The following is a 17,801-nucleotide window of genomic DNA, read 5'->3' on the forward strand; positions in this document are numbered from 1 at the left end:
GACTTGGCAGCAAAAGCAGACTTGCTTCTTTCAAAATGAAAGAATCTTTATCACAGAACTCAGCATTCCTAAATGAGGAATGAGGCCATTAGCGCTTTCAGAAGAGAACATGTTGCTGTTTCTTCTTGACAAGGCACATAGATTTCCCTATGTACGTAAATAGCACTGAATAAGGTGCTGGGCTAGAAGAAAGTGGATAACCTAAGAAACGTTATCCTTTCTTTAATCAGCTAGTTCTTCAGCACATAAACAAGCAGGTAGAAGAGAAGCAAGTGGAAGCCTATCAAAAAGGGATGATTAGAGGGATGGATAATGGATAACATTTATATGGACGCATGTTCACATATATACACACACTGAGTATGTGGAGTAGGTGGTGTAGAAAAATGGTCAGGCTTCTCTAAGAATCTTGCAATACCCAATGAAGTAAAATGATTGATTTATAAAACAGTAAAGGAAATACTTCTTCACTCAAGGCATATTGGTGCATAGTGAATACATGAAATTAGGTATGCAAGGAGTAGTGATGGTGGCAAGCTTTAAAAGAGAATTAGACAAATTCATGTGTGATAATAATATCAATGACTTCTAGATATGATAGCTAAAGTATCAATGACTTCTAGATATGATAGCTAATTAGACAAATTCACGTGTGATGAAAATATCAATGACTTCTAGATATGATAGCTAATTTCGTATTATGACAATTCTTACTCATGCAAAAGACATTGTGCCTCTAAATATCAATTACTGGAGAAGATAAGAAGGTGTTATCTTGCTCAGATTCTGCTGTGGGCTTCCAAAAGGCATCACATGCAGCTCCCAATGCCCCCACCCCAATACAACCTCATATGGGGGTCACTGTGCTGCCTAAAGACGAGGAGCACTGTAACCCTATCCCACTAAAAGACAGAGCAGTTTAAAAGCTACCTCCAAGCACGGTTCCCTCCTATCTGATAGGGGCCATGGCTCCAAGTGTTATAAGCTACCCTCTCTCAGCCTCCCTCTGTGTAGAGACCCTTCTCCAGCCACAGCAGAATAAGAGGGAGGGTCCACTGTCCACACTTCAAAGAAATAAGGGTATCAAACACTTTGACAATCTTGTATGTAGACAAGTTCTGTTCCAGAGCATGTAAGCCCTCATTCCACCTTCTTTTCATTCTACAGTCGTATATGAATGCCCTCGTAGCATCCAGCATCCCCTACACTGCTCACATATTTGAAATACAGTCAGTCCTCCATATTTGTGCACTTAATTTTAGTTGGATTTCATTTGAGGATTTGATTAACATGTTCTCTCCAGAAATCTCTAGGTGAGTGTTCTCAACCTGTGGGTCCCCAGATGTTTTGGCCCTCATCTCCCAGAAATTCTAACAGCTGGTAAACTGGCTGGGATTTCTGGGAGTTGAAGGTCAAAACATCTGGCAACCCACAGGTTGAAAATCACTGCTCTAGGTCATCCAGCATAAATTTATTGTCAACTTCCAGCAGAATCACATTGGAGGACACAGAGATTCCTAGAGACATGTTATTTCATGCAATGGGGTTTTTAAAAATTCCAGTTTTTCCATATTTGTAGGGCCCCTCTACCCGTAATCCCCAGCATATGTGTTATACCAACTGTATTCCAAACCATGTTAAAAAGCAACTGCAAGTGTGCTAAGGATATCTTCACAATGTCTATGCAAATGAGCCATATGCAAAGGAGGGGAAACCTGAACTTGGCCAAGTGTAGCTAAGCTGTGGCAAAAGACAGATGGCTTGGCTAGCAGTGCTCATTCTCATCTCTAGTCATGGGAAGAGGGAAAGAGATAAAAGAGAAAAATGGATCAGGACTACAAAGCCTCGTTTATCCTTTTATCTCTCTTAGGAAGGGACCTAAGAACACCCCAGAGAACAGAAGTCCCTTTCACATGTGCAGCCAGCACACATGGGCAGAGAGAACGTCTCCACTGTTGCCAGTCCAATCCTCCACATAGCCACCTGACAGCCTGATGACAGTTTGCATGTTTCCAGCTGTAAACGCCCATGGTGGCATTGATTCTATTTACACTTCCAGCTGAACATGTGGAGGCTGGACTGAGACGGCAAGGAAGACCTGGCTCCCACCCACCTGTGAACATGTTGTCATCATACTGTGCTCACAGTTGTGTAGGTGTAGTAGGTATTATAATAAGCAATCCTACCATTTTAGGATAGGATTTTACTGACAACTACTCTTACTTAACAACAGACTGTTTATTTAAGAACAATGAAGACAAAGTTACAGCAAATTGTGTGGAGTGAGTAGTATTAGAACTAGTCATCCATGGGTGGGAACCAGCAATCTGAGAGCTGAAATCTTCCCATTGCATCTTCTTTATTTGTACCTCAGAAATAGCATTAATATAACCTCCTTATCTACAGTTCCAATGTGGCTGAAGAGGTTCTCTCACAAACCCTTCAACAACAAACCGGGGATGAGCTTGCAGCACTGTCTGCCTTGGAAGAAGTCAATAAAGCCATCAACCAATTAAAAAATAACAAAGCCAGTGGACCTCATGGGATCCCTGCTGAAATCTTTAAAGAGGGTAGGCCTGAGCTGACACAACACTCCACAAGCTCACTGAAAAAAGTGTGGGTGACTGAAAATATTCCAGTAGACTTCAAGGATGCTATTATCATCACCCTTTTTGAAAAGGGAGAAACAATAGACTATGGAAACTATGGAAGTATTTCTGTTTTAATCTCTGCCAGGAAAATCCTTTCAAAAATCCTCACAAACAGCCTTCTACCTATTTCAGAAGACATCCTCCTTTAATCCCACAATGGCTTCCACCCCTCCAGTGGATATGATCTTCACTGCACGACAGCTCCAAAAAAAAAAAAATGCAGAGAACAAAATCAGCCTCTGTACATGGCATTCATCAACCTCGCAAAGGCCTTTGAAACAGTGAATTGCAATGCTCTCTGGACCATCCTTCTGAAAATCAGATACCCTGATAAATTTGTGAACATCCTGTAACTCCTCCATGATGACACAATGGCAGCAGTCTTGGACAGCAACAGCTTTCAAAGTAACCCATTTAAGATGGGATCACATGTAAAACAAGGATGCCTTATAGCCCAAATCTCATTTTCCATCTTTATCGCTATGATTCTACACCAGTGGTTCTCAACCTGTGGGTCCCCAGGTGTTTTGGCCTAAAACTCCCAAAAATCCCAGCGAGTTAACTAGCTGTTATGATTTCTGGGAATTGAAGGCCAAAACATCTGGGGACCCACAGGTTGAGAACCACTGTTCTACACCTTTCCACTAGTGTGGAAATCACCTGTCAGACAGATGGCAAGCTCTTTAACCTCAATAGGCTGAAAGCCAAAAGTAAGGTCACAACTTTTATTATAGAACTCCAATATGCTGACAATAACGTAGTCTGTGCTTATTCAGAGGAATGCCTACAAGCCACTTTAAACACCTTTGCAAAAGCTTGGCCTCTTTTTGAAGATTGAAAAAAAAACCAGCAGGCACCATCCAGCAAGGAAGCATTTTCTCCATAGATGTGATAGGGGAGAGAGATATATTTGGGTATATGAATGTATGTGGATGGTGATAATTTTTGTATGTATGTAGACATGTTGAATGGGGGATGGATGGAAAATGGGTAAAAATTGGATATTTAAACACACACATATATGACCTTGGCCACCCACACATTTTGTTTTGTCCTCTTCCATGCTTCCAGCAGTGGCATATGGCCCCTGAAAGCTATACATAAGGAAATTGATCCCTCTGGGCTGAAAAAGAGTCCCCTCCCATTTAGTAATTTATTTCTAAACATCTAGTCCCGTAAGAGCATTAGCTGACAACCAGCTCCCCCCCCCCCCCCCCCCCACGTACACACGCACATACACTGTGTCACTCCATGTTCTTTTCAATGCCTCTCTTGCTTGCCTTAATAGTAGTCTGTATTCCAAAGTAATTTCTCCCAACTAAAACACAACCCCCAGACATGGTACATTAAGCAGTGAAAAGAGCTAAGACATTGTGTTGGCTCTGAGCAATAACAGGCAGTAGGGAAGGAGATGACATGTCAAGTGTGTTTACTCACTAGGCTGAGTGTATCAGTGTTCTGCTTCTTGGCTCTAGCAATAAAAATTGGATAGAAACTTCCATTTTCCCTAATAACTTTCTGCTTGGAGGATCACTGCCCTAATGGCAAAATGTTACTGCGAATGAAAACTGAACACACTTTCCCTCAATATAAAGATAAGGGAGTTGTTTCCCATTAAAATGTCTCAGCAAAACTGCAACAAGCAGTTGGGATCATGAGACCTTTCATACTAAACAGTTATAGCACTTTGATCCCAATGCATCCTATGGAAACCTTGGATTTATAGTTTGGGGAGAAACTAGAGCTCTCTGGCAGAAAGTTCTAAATATTTCATTAAATGACAAACCCCTGGATTCCATGTGATGGAACTATTGCATTTAAAACGAAAGAACCTTATGTGAAAACTAAAATTGTAGCACGTATTTCTTCAGATACATATTGATTTCAGATGTTAAAGAGTTGCAGTAGCACAATGGGTTAAACTCTTGTGCCAGCTGGACTGCTGACCTAAAAATTGGGTTGGTGACCTGAAGGTTGCCAGTGACGGGGTGAGCTCCCATCTGTCAGTTCTAGCTTGCAGGGACATGAGAGAAGCCTCCCAGCAGGATGGTAACACATCCGGGCGTCCCCTGGGCAACATCTCTGTAGACGGTCAATTCTCTCACACCAGAAGCGACTTGCCATATGTTCTTAAGTCGCTTCTGACACAATTAAAACAAATTTCAGATGTTAAAGTAGTAATTAAAAACATTTATTTATATACAGCAAATATGCATCAAAATATGTGTCACTGAGTTACATAGGACATATTCCTCAAGTAACTGTACATAAGATTTGGGTTTTAGTCATTTGTGTTTTTTTTAAAGTAAAGAATAACTACTGCGACAAAGAGAGATGGAAATTGGTTGTTTGGGAGGGGCATTGGGGCACCGAGGAAGGCTACCTTTAGTTGACTAAAACAAATAGTGATTAAAATTTCAAAAATAATTACAACTTCAATGTCACATTGCTGGATACGACCTCAAATGGAGTACAAGACCCAACAGTGCTCTTGTCCCAAATATATATAGCAGTGTTTCTCAAACTGCTCCTCCAAGTGTTTTGGACTTCAACTCCCAGAAATCCTAGCCAGTTTACCAGCTGTTAGGAATTGTGGGAGCTGAAGTCCAAAATATCTGGAGGAGCACAGTTTGAGAAGCACTGCTTACTACCAAATGAGGGCCCTTCCAGACAGGTCCTATATCCCAAGATCTGGTCCCAGGTTTAAAGTAAACCTGGGATCAGATCCTGGGATATAGGAGTTGTCTGGAAGGGTGCTTAGAACAATCCAAACTTATCAGAACTGTGATAAGGATGATATAAACAGCTTAGATGGGCTCTGCTTCTTCTATTTTGCTTCACCAAACCTTCCCAATATTTTTTTTTCCTGTTGAACCAATTAGGTTAGCTAAATAATACATGAGCTCTGCATCCTGATTTCTGGAAGGTGTTAAAAAAACAATTTCTTCATCTGTCTTATTGATCAGGATTTGGATGATGTGCCAGGTTAAGTTTTTAAAAGGTGAGTGGCGGGAAGAAAGGTTTGTTTTGTGTTCAGAAGGCCTGCTTGACAAGATAAAACTCCAAACCAAAAGCAAACACCACTCACCGGCCGGGAGAGGGGCTTCGAAGATAATGGGCTTGGACTGCTTTCACATCAGGCCCTTCTTCATCTGGCACCACCTGTTCGCCATCTGAATCGATACCACTTGCCATAGCTGCAGTGGGAACCAGCTGGAATTAGGGAGAGGGTAGGATTAGGTGGACAAGAATGTACCAAGTCACAGGGTCCCACAATGGGGCCCATCTGCCAAGTAGAATAAGGCAGATCAATATGTTTTGGAAGGCGTGGGTGACTGAGTCTGAGAGCCTTTTTTAAAAATAATAAACTGCTTCAAGTTATCAAGATTCTTTGTGCTTTGGTTACAGGGAATCTAAAACAAAAAAAAACTCAGAAGCTGGAAGAATTATTCAATTTGGACAATACCATCTACAGCCCCACAGCCAGTATAGCAGAAGACAAATATATTTCTGAGAAACTCACTAGTCCTGCACTCTTGAGCATTAATATAAACAGTTACAGAAGACTGAACATTTACATTATTTCCACATTAAAAGCACTCTGCTCTATATCCCCAATTTGAAGTGGTCTCATGTACACTGCCATACAATGCAGCTTGAAACTGCATTACATAATCAGTGTGGCAGAGTCATATAGGTAAAGGTAAAGGTTTTCCCCTGACATTAAATCTAGTCGTGTTCGACTCTGGGGGTTTGTGCTCATCTCCATTTCTAAGCCAAAGAGCCGGCATTGTCCGTAGACACCTCCAAGGTCATGTGGACTGCATGGAGTGCTATTACCTTCCCACTATTGTTCTACTCACATTTGCATGTTTTTGAAACTGCTAGGTTGGCAGAATATATTAATATTAATATACACTGACCATATAATGCAGTTTCAAATTGCACTGTATAGCTGTGTAAATGGGCCAAAAAAAGTAGTAGTTGTTTCTTAAGCTTCTTCTAAGTGATTCTGCCACCTTTTTCAAAGGAAATAAGAACTGTTCTGCTTCAATCCCCAGGGCCTCTGATATTTCTTCCTTTACTCAGCCCTCCTTCCCAACCCCCCTTGCAGCTGGTCTCAAATGTCAGGAATGCAACCAAGCTTCCATAAGCGAGAATTGAGTTGCTCCACTACACAATGACCCAGCAAGTTGTGAGATCCCAGTGGTAACTTACCGTCTGTGGTGGGGAAGTGTGTCTCCTCTTGACAGTAAGTTTTTCCTGCTTGGGAACAGAAGCTGGGAGCCAAAAAGGGGAAATGTCAGGGCACACAAGGAGGATAAGATCAGTGGGCCTCCTGCCCTCTCTCTGATTTCTTCTCGAAGGGGCAGGACAACTGTCAGCTTCAAATTTTATCATCCTTCTAAATATAGCATTTCCAGACACAAGCTATTGAGTAGCAGGAAAGCAATGCACAGCTCCACCATCGTCCTTTTGGTCTTTTAACGTTGTTTCCAGTAATCAAGGAACCTCTGTAACTAAATTCTGCACACACTTCAAACTCTTTTTGTGTTGTCCTTTAACCATTGTTGTAGTAGTTATTGTCATCATCTTATGAGTTATATTAATTGCTACTGTATCACAATTAAATTGCTACTTCAAAAATAATTAAAATATTTTTAAAAAGACATGTTACCTGTGTAAAGTTAAGTATGTCAAGTAAAGGATGAGGAGCAAACTATTTTTTTAAATCTTTTTTGCAATTGTGTTTATGAAAACTATTTAGAATGGTTTTTATTGTAACTGATCAATGGGAGATAAACATTGATTGTTGTCATACATATATTTGAGGATATACCATTAGGGGAAGAAAAACAGGTTATTCATAGGGAACAGGCATTCCTCTTTAATGTGTAGTATGCCGCAGGCATACATACAGGGGAATAAAACAGATAACCTTGTCCTGTATTGTCTTGAATTAGATGGCTAATCAGTGTTTATACTCCTATGCACTGGGTTTGTGGGACATGCAGAGCTCAAAAGAAGAAAACTCATTCTCCATTACTGATATATTCAGTGGTAACATATAGACTTTTTAAAAAATATATGAGGCATCTATATACACTGGTGTCCGGAAATTAAAGATAATCAGAAACATAATAACAATTTCCTAATTTTAATTATAAATGTAATTTAGTAAAATACAACAGAGTGGGAGATTGGATTTGCTTACAATGGAATAATAGTGGTTAATATATATTTTTAAAAATGTTAAACTATTATAATAGGCTTTGATCTGTCATTTTAACATGCTATATAGTTGAATCTATTTTTAGCCTTTTAAAATTATTTTCAATATTTACACTGCTTTAAGTTAGTGAAGTTGGTTTTAATATATGTCTCCTTCAGATCTAGAGGATGGAACATATTAATGAATACATACACAAGCAGAAGAACGCAGCAGAATTCAGTAAGTGAAACTAGATCAGAGGCCCTTCCTGCATGGTTATAGCATTATTATTATCATTATTATTATTATTATTTACATCACTTTTACCCCGCCTTTCTCCCCGAGGGGACTCAAGGCAGCTTACAATAAATAGGCAAAAATTCAATGTCTAAAAACAATGTACAAAACAACAACAATAATTCTGCTTTAACACCATGATTCCATCCTATAGAATATTTGCAGGTTCGGGGGGGGGGGGGGTATTTCTCACCTTGATGCATGTAGTGCCTGCCTAACCAAGCTACAATCTCCAAAATTCCATAGGATGCAGCCATGGCAGTTAGAGTGAAATCAAAGCATTATAGTGCTATAATTATAAAGGCAGTCCGCAAGTCAAGAACAAGATAGGTTCTGTAGTTTGTTCTCAAGTTGAATTTGTAAGTTGGAACATGTACATTTTAAAAGTTTAACTCTAACCAGACACACACACACACACACACACACACGATAGCATATGAAATGCGTAATGTCCTATGGTATTTGTTTTGTAGTCTGTGCTCCTGTTCAGGAGGTCTCACCTCACTTTCTGTCCCAGTAATATTTAGATTTAAAAAAAAATTAGCTTGTTGTGGAAACAAAGATTGGCGATAAAGCTGTGGTGGAGACACCCTTTCTCTTATGATAACTCTTTCAGGAGTGAATTTCCCTTCCTAGGGGTAGATTTCTCTCACTTCCTGTTGTTTCATCCCTGTTCTGAACTATGAGTCATTAGTAAGTTGGATGTTTGTATTTCAGGGACTGCCTCTAATTGTGTAACGTGGAGGGGCCCAAGGATCAGACTACCATAGATAAAACCCAATATTTAGAAAAGTGTTCTGATAATCTTGATAGATGGAAATATAGGACACTCTTTAACTATCACTTTAAAAAACCATATAGTGCCTGGAGCAGTACTTGTGTTATCTCAACCTCAACATGTTTGTAGTAACATGTCCATTTGAACGTTTAGGAAACCCAGTTCTTCTTTTGTGTAAGTCCCTCTCAGAATCAGGAAGAATGATTTGTTTGCTTAGGTGAGGGTAGGGCAAAATAAAAAGGCAGAGTCATTTTCTTCAGTTAGCGAGGGAAAGAGAAGGCTACAAACCCAGTGGTGACACAGCTTGTCACTCTCGTTAGAGGTGGTGGGACGCTGAGCAAAGGTGAGAAGGAAATGGAAGTGTAAAAAAAGCAGGTGCAGGCCGGAAGTGGGGATATAGTTCAAAACTGCAGTCTGGAGGCAAGTCGTCCTTTTTCAAGCACCAGATACAAAGACATCACTTAAGAACTGGATATTTGGCAACCACAGAAAAGATTTGGGAGAGGCAAAAGAGGAACCATGAGGACACACAAGGAGGCTAAATTCTTTGTACTAAGTGCAGGTGAGTAGTACTAATTATTATCCTATCAATATTTTGTGGGTTACCAGGAGGCAGGAAGGTTAGATAGCCAGCATGCTGTTTGTCATTTGATTATTGGACTGTGACTCTTGAGACTAGGGTTCAGTTACCCGTTTAGGAACGGAAACCAGCTGGGTGGTCTTGGATGAGTCACACACTTCCAGATCCAGAAAACTCTGTGATAGTGTTGCTTTAGGGTTGCCTAAGTTAGAAATGACTTCAAGGCACGGATCAACAAGGGAAGAAGGTTATTCTTTCAATGCCTATGGATTGTTCACAGCACAGTGCAAATCCCTAGTCTTTCTATTCAACAAACACAGTGTTGTTAATTTGTTAACACGACTAGATTTGGAAAAGTAAAATTTGTTGACTGCAGTTCTCAAAGTTTTGAAACCAGCTTAGCTGACAGATTCTATAAGCAGTAGCACACAAAGAAAGAAAGAAAGAAAGAAAGAAAGAAAGAAAGAAAGAAAGAAAGAAAGAAAGAAAGACAGAAAGTTCTTTCTTAAACTCTGTACAGGATCCAGAGTTGCTTTCAGATGGACAGCACTTTACACTACCAGTTAGAGAAGGTATTCATTTGCTCTGCTTTTGTCTCTAAATCATGCATTCTATATTAGGGTTTACAACAGAGTGAAATACCAATATACAGGCAGACCCTGAGTTAAAAGTAAAGGTAATGGTTTCCCCCTGACATTAGGTCTAGTCATGTCCGACTCTGGGGGTTGGTTCTCATCTCTATTTCTAAGTCAAAGAGCCGGCATTGTCCGTAGACACCTCCTAGGTCATGTGGCCAGCATGACTGCATGCAACGCCGTTACGTTGCATGTTTTCGAACTGCTAGGTTGGCAGAAGCTGGGGCTAATAGTGGCAGCTCACTCCGCTCCCTGGATTCAAACTGCCAACCTTTTGGCTGGCAAGTTCAACAGCTCTGTGTTTTAACCCACTGCACCACTGGGGGCTCATAATCCCTGAATTACAAACATCCAATTAACAAACGACTTATAGCAAAGAATGGAAGTGAGAGAAATCTACTTCTCAGGAGGGAAATTCACTTCTGAAGGAATTATGATGGGGAAAAGGGGTCTCCACTGAAGCTTTAACACCAATCCTTGTTTCCATGACTAGCCGACTTTTCAAAATCCCAGGGGACAGAAAGTGAGGTGATGGAGCAATAACAAAGATTCAAAATTAGATCCAACTTTTTTTGCTATCAAGGAAAAAAAGATGGATAAAGCAATAAGAAAGCAGCAGGGCTATTATTTGACAGGAACAAATGGTAGCTCTTGCCTTCCGTGTCTCTTCTTCCTCTTTAATAACTTTTTTATTTTGACCACAGTCTGGTGTTGCTTTACCACACAGACACAGTTTTTATCTTGTGACTGTGTGTTTTACCAGCTCCTTGAATATTTCATCATATTATTTTTCCCATCCCTTCCCCTCTTAGAAAACACCATCCTTATATACATTAATACGGAAGCTCAAAATCTTGTTATGGAAGAATGGGTGAAAAAGTTCATATGATATGAATTCTGAAAAATGGCGCCTAAGTTACATGCACTGAATTCTCTCCACCATTTTCTCTCTTATAATAATTGGACATAAATGGGTACAGTATTTTTCATGCACTCATTTGTTAGGAGTTTTGAAACCTATTTATTGAAGTCTGATCATGAAACCATTCCCTTTCTTGAACTACTGAAACAGTAAGTGTGGCATAGTGCTTAGAATAGACTTCTATAACTTAGTCCACTCCAAATACATTGTAATCCTGTCCATCATCAACATGGATGTTGTAGTTCAAAATAGCTAAAGGATGCTGAATTGTAGAAGGGTTACAGTAATGAATGAGGGAGACTGGGGAGGTTTAGTTTAAAATCCCTAACCCAACCATAAGGATTACTGGATGATCTTGAGTCAGTAACACAGCCTTAGACTGACCTACCTCTTAAGATTATTGTGAAGACAAGGCAAGAAAAAACATTGGCTGCTCTGAGTTCCTGAGACTAAGGGCAGGGTAAAAGTTGATTTTAAATTCCCAAACGACAGCACTGTAGCAATTTTCACACTATTAGAAACTGTATACAGTTAATTTAAGGAAGTGGTTTTACTAGTAACAGTTGGTTTGAAATGCCTTGATGATCAGGGGCACTGACTTTCTATAGCAGAGCTTTCCAAACGGGACAAAACAGGTGTGCCACATGAAAAATACTTCCCCGCCACAAACAAAGGCTGCCTGGCATCCAATTGAAGCCCCTTCTTCTAGGCAGGAAGACACAGACAAAGCCCTCCCAAGAGACACCCATCCAGCCTCTGTTCAAACACCCCCAGAGAAGGAGACTCCAATGGAAGAGATCCCTAAAGACCACCTAGTCCAGCCCCCTTTTGACAGATAGGAAGACACAGCCAGAGCCTCCCTGAATGGCCATCCAGCCATTAAAAACTCCAGAGAGTTGTAATCACTACAGAAGTGGAGTGCTGGTACTGTCCAAGTGTATGTACAGTTACAGCTTTTATAATTTGCACAATTTGTTAATTGAGTTACAGTAATTATCACTAAAATGGCTAATCTGTTGATGATTACGTTTTTAAGGGAGCACATGGAGCGGTTATAGTGAAAGCTACACAAGAATCAAGAGCAGAAAAAAAGTGTAAAGGAAAAAGTCCAAACATTTCAAATTATTGTATTACAGTATATAATATTATACACAGGGTATTTGAAAAAAGAACTCCCTATTCACAATTTAATTTAAATGGTGAATAGGGAGTTCTTTTTCAAACACCGTGTGTGTGTGTGTGTGTGTGTGTGTGTGTGTGTGCATACTGTATATATAAGAAAGTATGAAACTCTTATAAGGGGTTGGGTTGCTGGTAAAACTAAATTACTGTGTTGTGAAAAGATGCATGTCTAAAAGTAGTGTCACCAACATGAAAAGTTTGGAAAGCTCTGTTCTATAGGCTACCTGAAAAAGCATACAGATTCTGTACAGTTAGAGACTCCGAATACCTGTTATTCAGGAACAGAAACAGCAAGCACAAACCTGCTCTTCTCTCTGCATTCCTTGCACACAATTCCTGGCTATACCAAATTGTTATTGATGATGGATTTCTTTTCAGTGCTATAGATAAATATTTAAGCTAAACACACCTTCTGTTTAATGTTCTTAAGAAGTATATAATTTTTATGTTGTGATCTTTATTCTCTCCTCTAATATTCTATGTCTTACGATGTGTTACACCCTGGCGATCCTTATGAGGGTGAAAAATAGCTAAAAGGCTAACAACACATTATATACTGATGGTATTTTTTTCTCCTTTTAAAAGAAATATAGTGCAGTTTTGATCAGAATTGTGGGGCAAAAAAGGTGATAGGATATTGCAGCCCTTCCTTTGTTTTAGTGAGGTACAATATAAAGCAAGCAATCCTCTTGAATCACAGCATTTCTGCATTTAAAGCAGATGGAGGAATCATTCGGCCCTCTAGACAGGGTTTCTTAACCTTTTTCACTCACGACTTCTTTCCCCCGACAAAGTTTTATATGATCATATATATTTGCTGATAATAAACCAGCATTTACAGGGCTTGCTAAACAGGCTGATTTTAGTTGTGTAGAAAAAAGCAATTTCTGTAGAGTCCACTATAAACACTGCATGTTGTTGCTAACAGATTGTGAAAATGGGTGGCATTCAGAAACCTTTTACTGTTGTCACAATTTTCATGACCTCAGAACTGAGCTAAGGGGACCCTTATTTGGGATCAGTACTCAAAGATGAAGAAGCAGTGCTTTAGAGTAGTGACAGGAAACTGTCAAAGATCAAGGATCACATCAATTTCCCCACTTTTACTTACTTACTTACTTAGGTGATCCCTCATAGGTCGAGGATGATGGTCCTCTGTTTCTGGTGTCTTGGGAGGGGGGAGGTGTCCATAGGTGGCTGAAGAGACCTATTCTTGATCCACATGTTCTCCCGCAGTGGGGACATCGGTTTCCAGGTGGAAGACGGTCCCGGTCAGGGTTGGCTTGACGCGCCTTCCCCTTGCCACGTTTCTCTCTTAAGCCCTCCATTCGTGCCTCTTCGAACTCTGCAGCACTGCTGGTCACAGCTGACCTCCAATTAGAGCGGTCGCCAGGGCTTCCCAGTTGTCAGTGTCTATGCCACAGTTTTTAAGGTTGGCTTTAAGCCCATTTTTAAATCTCTTTTCCTGCCCACCAACATTCCATTTTCCATTCTTGAGTTGGGAGTATAGCAACTGCTTTGGGAGACGGTGATCGGGCATTCGGACAATGTGGCCAGTCCAGCGGAGTTGATGGCATAGGAGCATCGCTTCAATGCTGGTGGTCTTTGCTTCTTCCAGCACTCTGGTATTTGTCTGCCTGTCTTCCCAAGAGATTTGCAGGATTTTTCTGAGGCAACGCTGATGGAAACGCTCCAGGAGTTGAGTGTGACGTCTGTAGACTGTCTATGTAGACCTTCCCCACTGTACCCCTATTTTAAAATATCAATTTGCTTTGCCCCAAAATGCCCCCAAACACCCTCCAGAGCATCGTTTCTTGACCTGGGGGTCGGGACCCCTGGAGGTGTCAGAGGGGTCGCCAAAGACCACCAAAAACACATATTTCTGATGGTCTTAGGAACTCCTTTGGCAGAGAAGGCTGAAGATCTCTTTGCCTGTCCTCCTCTTCCTTTTTGGAAACATGGTGAATCCTCCCACCAAAAGCCCAATTTGCCCAATTCTATCATTTGTGGGGTCAAAGGGGGTCTTTGATTGTAGGTGAACTATAAACCCTAGCAACTACAACTCTCAAATGTCAAGGTCTGTTTCCCCCAAACTCCACCAGTGTTCACATTTGGGCATAATGAGTATTTGTGCCAAGTTTGGTCCAGATCCATCATTGTTTGACTCTACAGTGCTCCCTGGATGTAGGTGAACTACATCTCCAAAACTCAAGGTCAATGCCCACCAAACCCTTCCAGTATTTTCATGGGAGTTTTGTGTGCCAAGTTTGGTTCAATTCCATCGTTGGTGGAGTTCTATTATTGTAGGTTAACTACAACACCCAAATGACAAAATCAATCCCCCCCAACCCCACCTGTATTCAAATTTGAATATTTATGCCAAATTTGGTCTAGTGAATTAAAATACATCCTGCATATCAGATATTTACATTACGTTTCACAACAGTAGCAAAATTACAGTTACAAAGTAGCAAAAAAGATAATTTTATGGTTGGGGGTCACCATAACATGAGGAACTTATTAAGGGGTCGCAGCATTAGAAAGGTTGAGAACCACTGTTCTAGGGATTTCCCTATATGCATAATCATCCATAATACATTTTCTCCTTGATTTAGCTGTGTTTTGAGATACAAAGGACCTCTGCTTTCTTGATCACTATAGAACCTTTTGGGGGAATATTATAAAAGCAATATGATACTTTTTACTGCAGGGATGGGCCATGTCCTAATTTTCCCCTCCAAACCCTGTGAGTTGTACTTCCTTAGGCATTGTTTCAAAATACTTCAATTTCCCGGGCTGTGGCGCAAGCTGGTGAGCAAGCCAGCTGAGACCAATCACTCTGACTAAGAGGTCATGAGTTCGAGGCCAGCTCGGAGCCTGCATTTGTCTTGTCTTTGTTCTATGTCAAGGCATTGAATGTTTGCCTATATGTGTAATGTGATCCGCCCTGAGTCCCCTTCGGGATGAGAAGGGCGGAATATAAATGCTGTAAATAAATAAATAAATAATTTCCATTACAGTCCTTCCTAAAAAGTGGTGGCATGAGACCTTCAGTAGCCATTTTGATTAGGACAGTGAAATCAAAATTAGCGGATCGAGCTGGGGTAGTATCTGTAGGGACTGGTGTTGTTTTTGCACAACAGGGGCCGGGCTGTGGCGCAGCTGTTGAGCAGCTGCCTTAAATCACTCTGACCATGAGGTCATGAGTTCGAGGCCAGCCCGTGGCGGGGTGAGCACCCGTCAATTAAAAATAAAAAATAGCCCCTGCTCGTTGCTGACCTAGCAACCCGAAAGATAGTTGCATCTATCAAGTAGGAGATAAGGTACCACTTATAAAAAAAGTGGGGAAGCAAGATTAACTAATTTACGACCTGGAATGAGGAAGTGCCGTCAGTGTGGATGATGAAGCAGCTGCTCCCCCCTGTGGCCAGAATCGAACATCCCCTCAGAAGAAGGTTAACTTGCCTCTGCGTGTGTCTCTCAGTCTCTGTTTGATGTGTTTATGGGCATTGAATGTTTGCCCTATGTGTGTTATAATGTGATCCGCCCTGAGTCCCCTTCGGGGTGAGAAGGGCGGAATATAAATACTGTAAATAAATAAATAAATAAATTTTGCAAAGTAATATTATCATTTAACTGCCCCTGTTTTGATGATAGTTAACAAACTTCCTACTTACTGTTGAATTTTTTTTTGGTCTTAAAATGGTTCAGTCAGCCTACTGCATTTCCAAACATATCCATTTTCAGATGTATAACCTATTTTAACATGCTTGCTTAGCTACAGGTAACAAAAGGCATCAGGGATTAATGATGTGCTGGATATTATAGGAGAAAGAAATACAATGGACACTGAAGAAGGCATGCAGGGATGTAACAAAACAGGGCATTTTCAAAGCCCAGTGAAAAACGCAGCAAGGATGTTTTGTTCTCAAGGATCTTTGGGTGTTAAAATAAGATTATAAGACAATCACAGAATGTCAGTGGTAAAAATGAGATAAAAACTATGGCGTTTAAGAAATTAACCCATGCCTTTCCTTTTGCAAAGCAAACTGAATATATGCATTTGGTTAACAGAATAATTAACGGATAATATTAAGATCAGGCCTTCTGGAACACATTCATAATAGTTGCTACTGACAGAACCCACTTTCCTCTTTGGATTCACATAACACATTACTTCATTCAAGACTATCAAATCTATTCTCTGTTATTCTTGACTCGTGAATCTTTCTGCTGGGAATCATGGGTACAAAATTCTGGGTTGGTTTTTCTTTTCCTTTTTCTCATTTATGTGATTAATTTGCAGAGGAGGTTTAGCATTTTTCTCTTTGAGATGAACAGAGATAAGGATGATAAATTTGTTTTATTAAGAAACGTAGCACTTCTCTGCATTTTGTTGTTATATCTAATACAGTTTTCCTCATACTTATATATAATGCAGTTTTCCTCATTCCTCATGTGTATGCATATGTGACAGGGAGAGAAAGCTAGATATTACTTTCCAAGTAATCAGTTGTTACAGCTCCAAGGAACTAAAATTCTTGAAACATGTTTAAAAGCAACTATTTATTTCTCATTTCTTGTAATTAAACAGTTACTTTAATTTTTCCTGTTAGGTTACCATTGCAATTTTACACAGCTATACCTTCTTTTGAAACAAATGAAGTGTTCCTTGCCTAATAACATCCTTTTTTCATGTCAGGAATGACTTGAGAAACTGCAAGTCGCTTCTGGTGTGAGAGAATTGGCTGTCTGCAAGGATGTTGCCAGGGGACGCCCAGATGGTTGATGTTTTACCATCCTGTGGAAGGCCTCTCTCATGTCCCCGCATGGTGAGATGGAGCTGACAGATGGGAGCTCACCCCGCTCCGAATTCGAACTGCTGACCTTTTGGTTAGCAATCGTGCTGGCACAAGGATTTAACCCATTGTGCCACCGGGGGCTCCATAACATCCTATGAAACACAAAGGCACATACATCATACACAGGTGTGCACATGAATTTATTTGCAATTACAGTAGAGTCTCACTTATCCAACACTCACTTATCCAACGTTCTGGATTAGCTAACGCATTTTTGTAGTCAATGTTTTCAATACATAGTGATATTTTGGTGCTAAATTCGTAAATACAGTAATTACTACATAGAATTACTGTGTATTGAACTACTTTTTCTGTCAGATTTGTTGTATAACATGATGTTTCGGTGCTTAATTTGTAAAATCATAACCTAATTTGATGTTTAATAGGCTTCTCCTTAATCTCTCCTTATTATCCAACATATTCGCTTATCCAACATTCTGCCAGCCCATTTATGTTGGATAAGTGAGACTCTACTGTAGTTACTTCCAAACTCAGGTATATATACACATACAAATGCCATATGTATGAGTTCCATAGTGAAAACTCAACCTGCTAATCCAGGACTTGTCATGATCTTAATTCTGTTTCTCAACTTAAAAATAAAAGGTAAAGGTTTCCACTTGACATTAAGTCTAGTCATGTCCGACTCTGGGGGTTGGTGCACATTTCCATTTCTAAGCCA

At 40.2% G+C, this 17,801-nt stretch overlaps 2 protein-coding genes across 3 annotated transcripts in view; one reads left to right on the forward strand and one right to left on the reverse strand.

Moving 5' to 3' along the window:
- styxl2 (serine/threonine/tyrosine interacting like 2) overlaps window positions 1–7,029 on the reverse strand; it is a 31,337-nt gene extending 24,308 nt beyond the window's left edge. The window contains exons 1-2 of the mRNA XM_062974939.1: window positions 6,870–7,029; window positions 5,740–5,864 (exon numbers count right to left, since the gene is read on the reverse strand). Coding sequence (XP_062831009.1) covers window positions 5,740–5,846 — 107 coding nt within the window. The 5' untranslated portion in view covers window positions 5,847–5,864; window positions 6,870–7,029. The remainder of the gene's footprint in view (window positions 1–5,739; window positions 5,865–6,869) is intronic.
- A 1,019-nt stretch (window positions 7,030–8,048) lies between these two features.
- gpa33 (glycoprotein A33) overlaps window positions 8,049–17,801 on the forward strand; it is a 32,266-nt gene continuing 22,513 nt past the window's right edge. The window contains exon 1 of one of the 2 annotated variants that reach the window (XM_008107710.3): window positions 8,049–8,103. In XM_008107710.3, the coding sequence (XP_008105917.1) occupies window positions 8,052–8,103 (52 nt within the window). In that variant the 5' untranslated portion in view covers window positions 8,049–8,051. Of the gene's footprint in view, window positions 8,104–8,917; window positions 9,501–17,801 lie in introns of those variants that run through there. The other variant, XM_008107711.3, reaches the window with a different exon arrangement.

The sequence above is a fragment of the Anolis carolinensis genome, chromosome 3 (assembly GCF_035594765.1).
Source record: "Anolis carolinensis isolate JA03-04 chromosome 3, rAnoCar3.1.pri, whole genome shotgun sequence".
Lineage (NCBI taxonomy): Eukaryota > Metazoa > Chordata > Lepidosauria > Squamata > Dactyloidae > Anolis > Anolis carolinensis.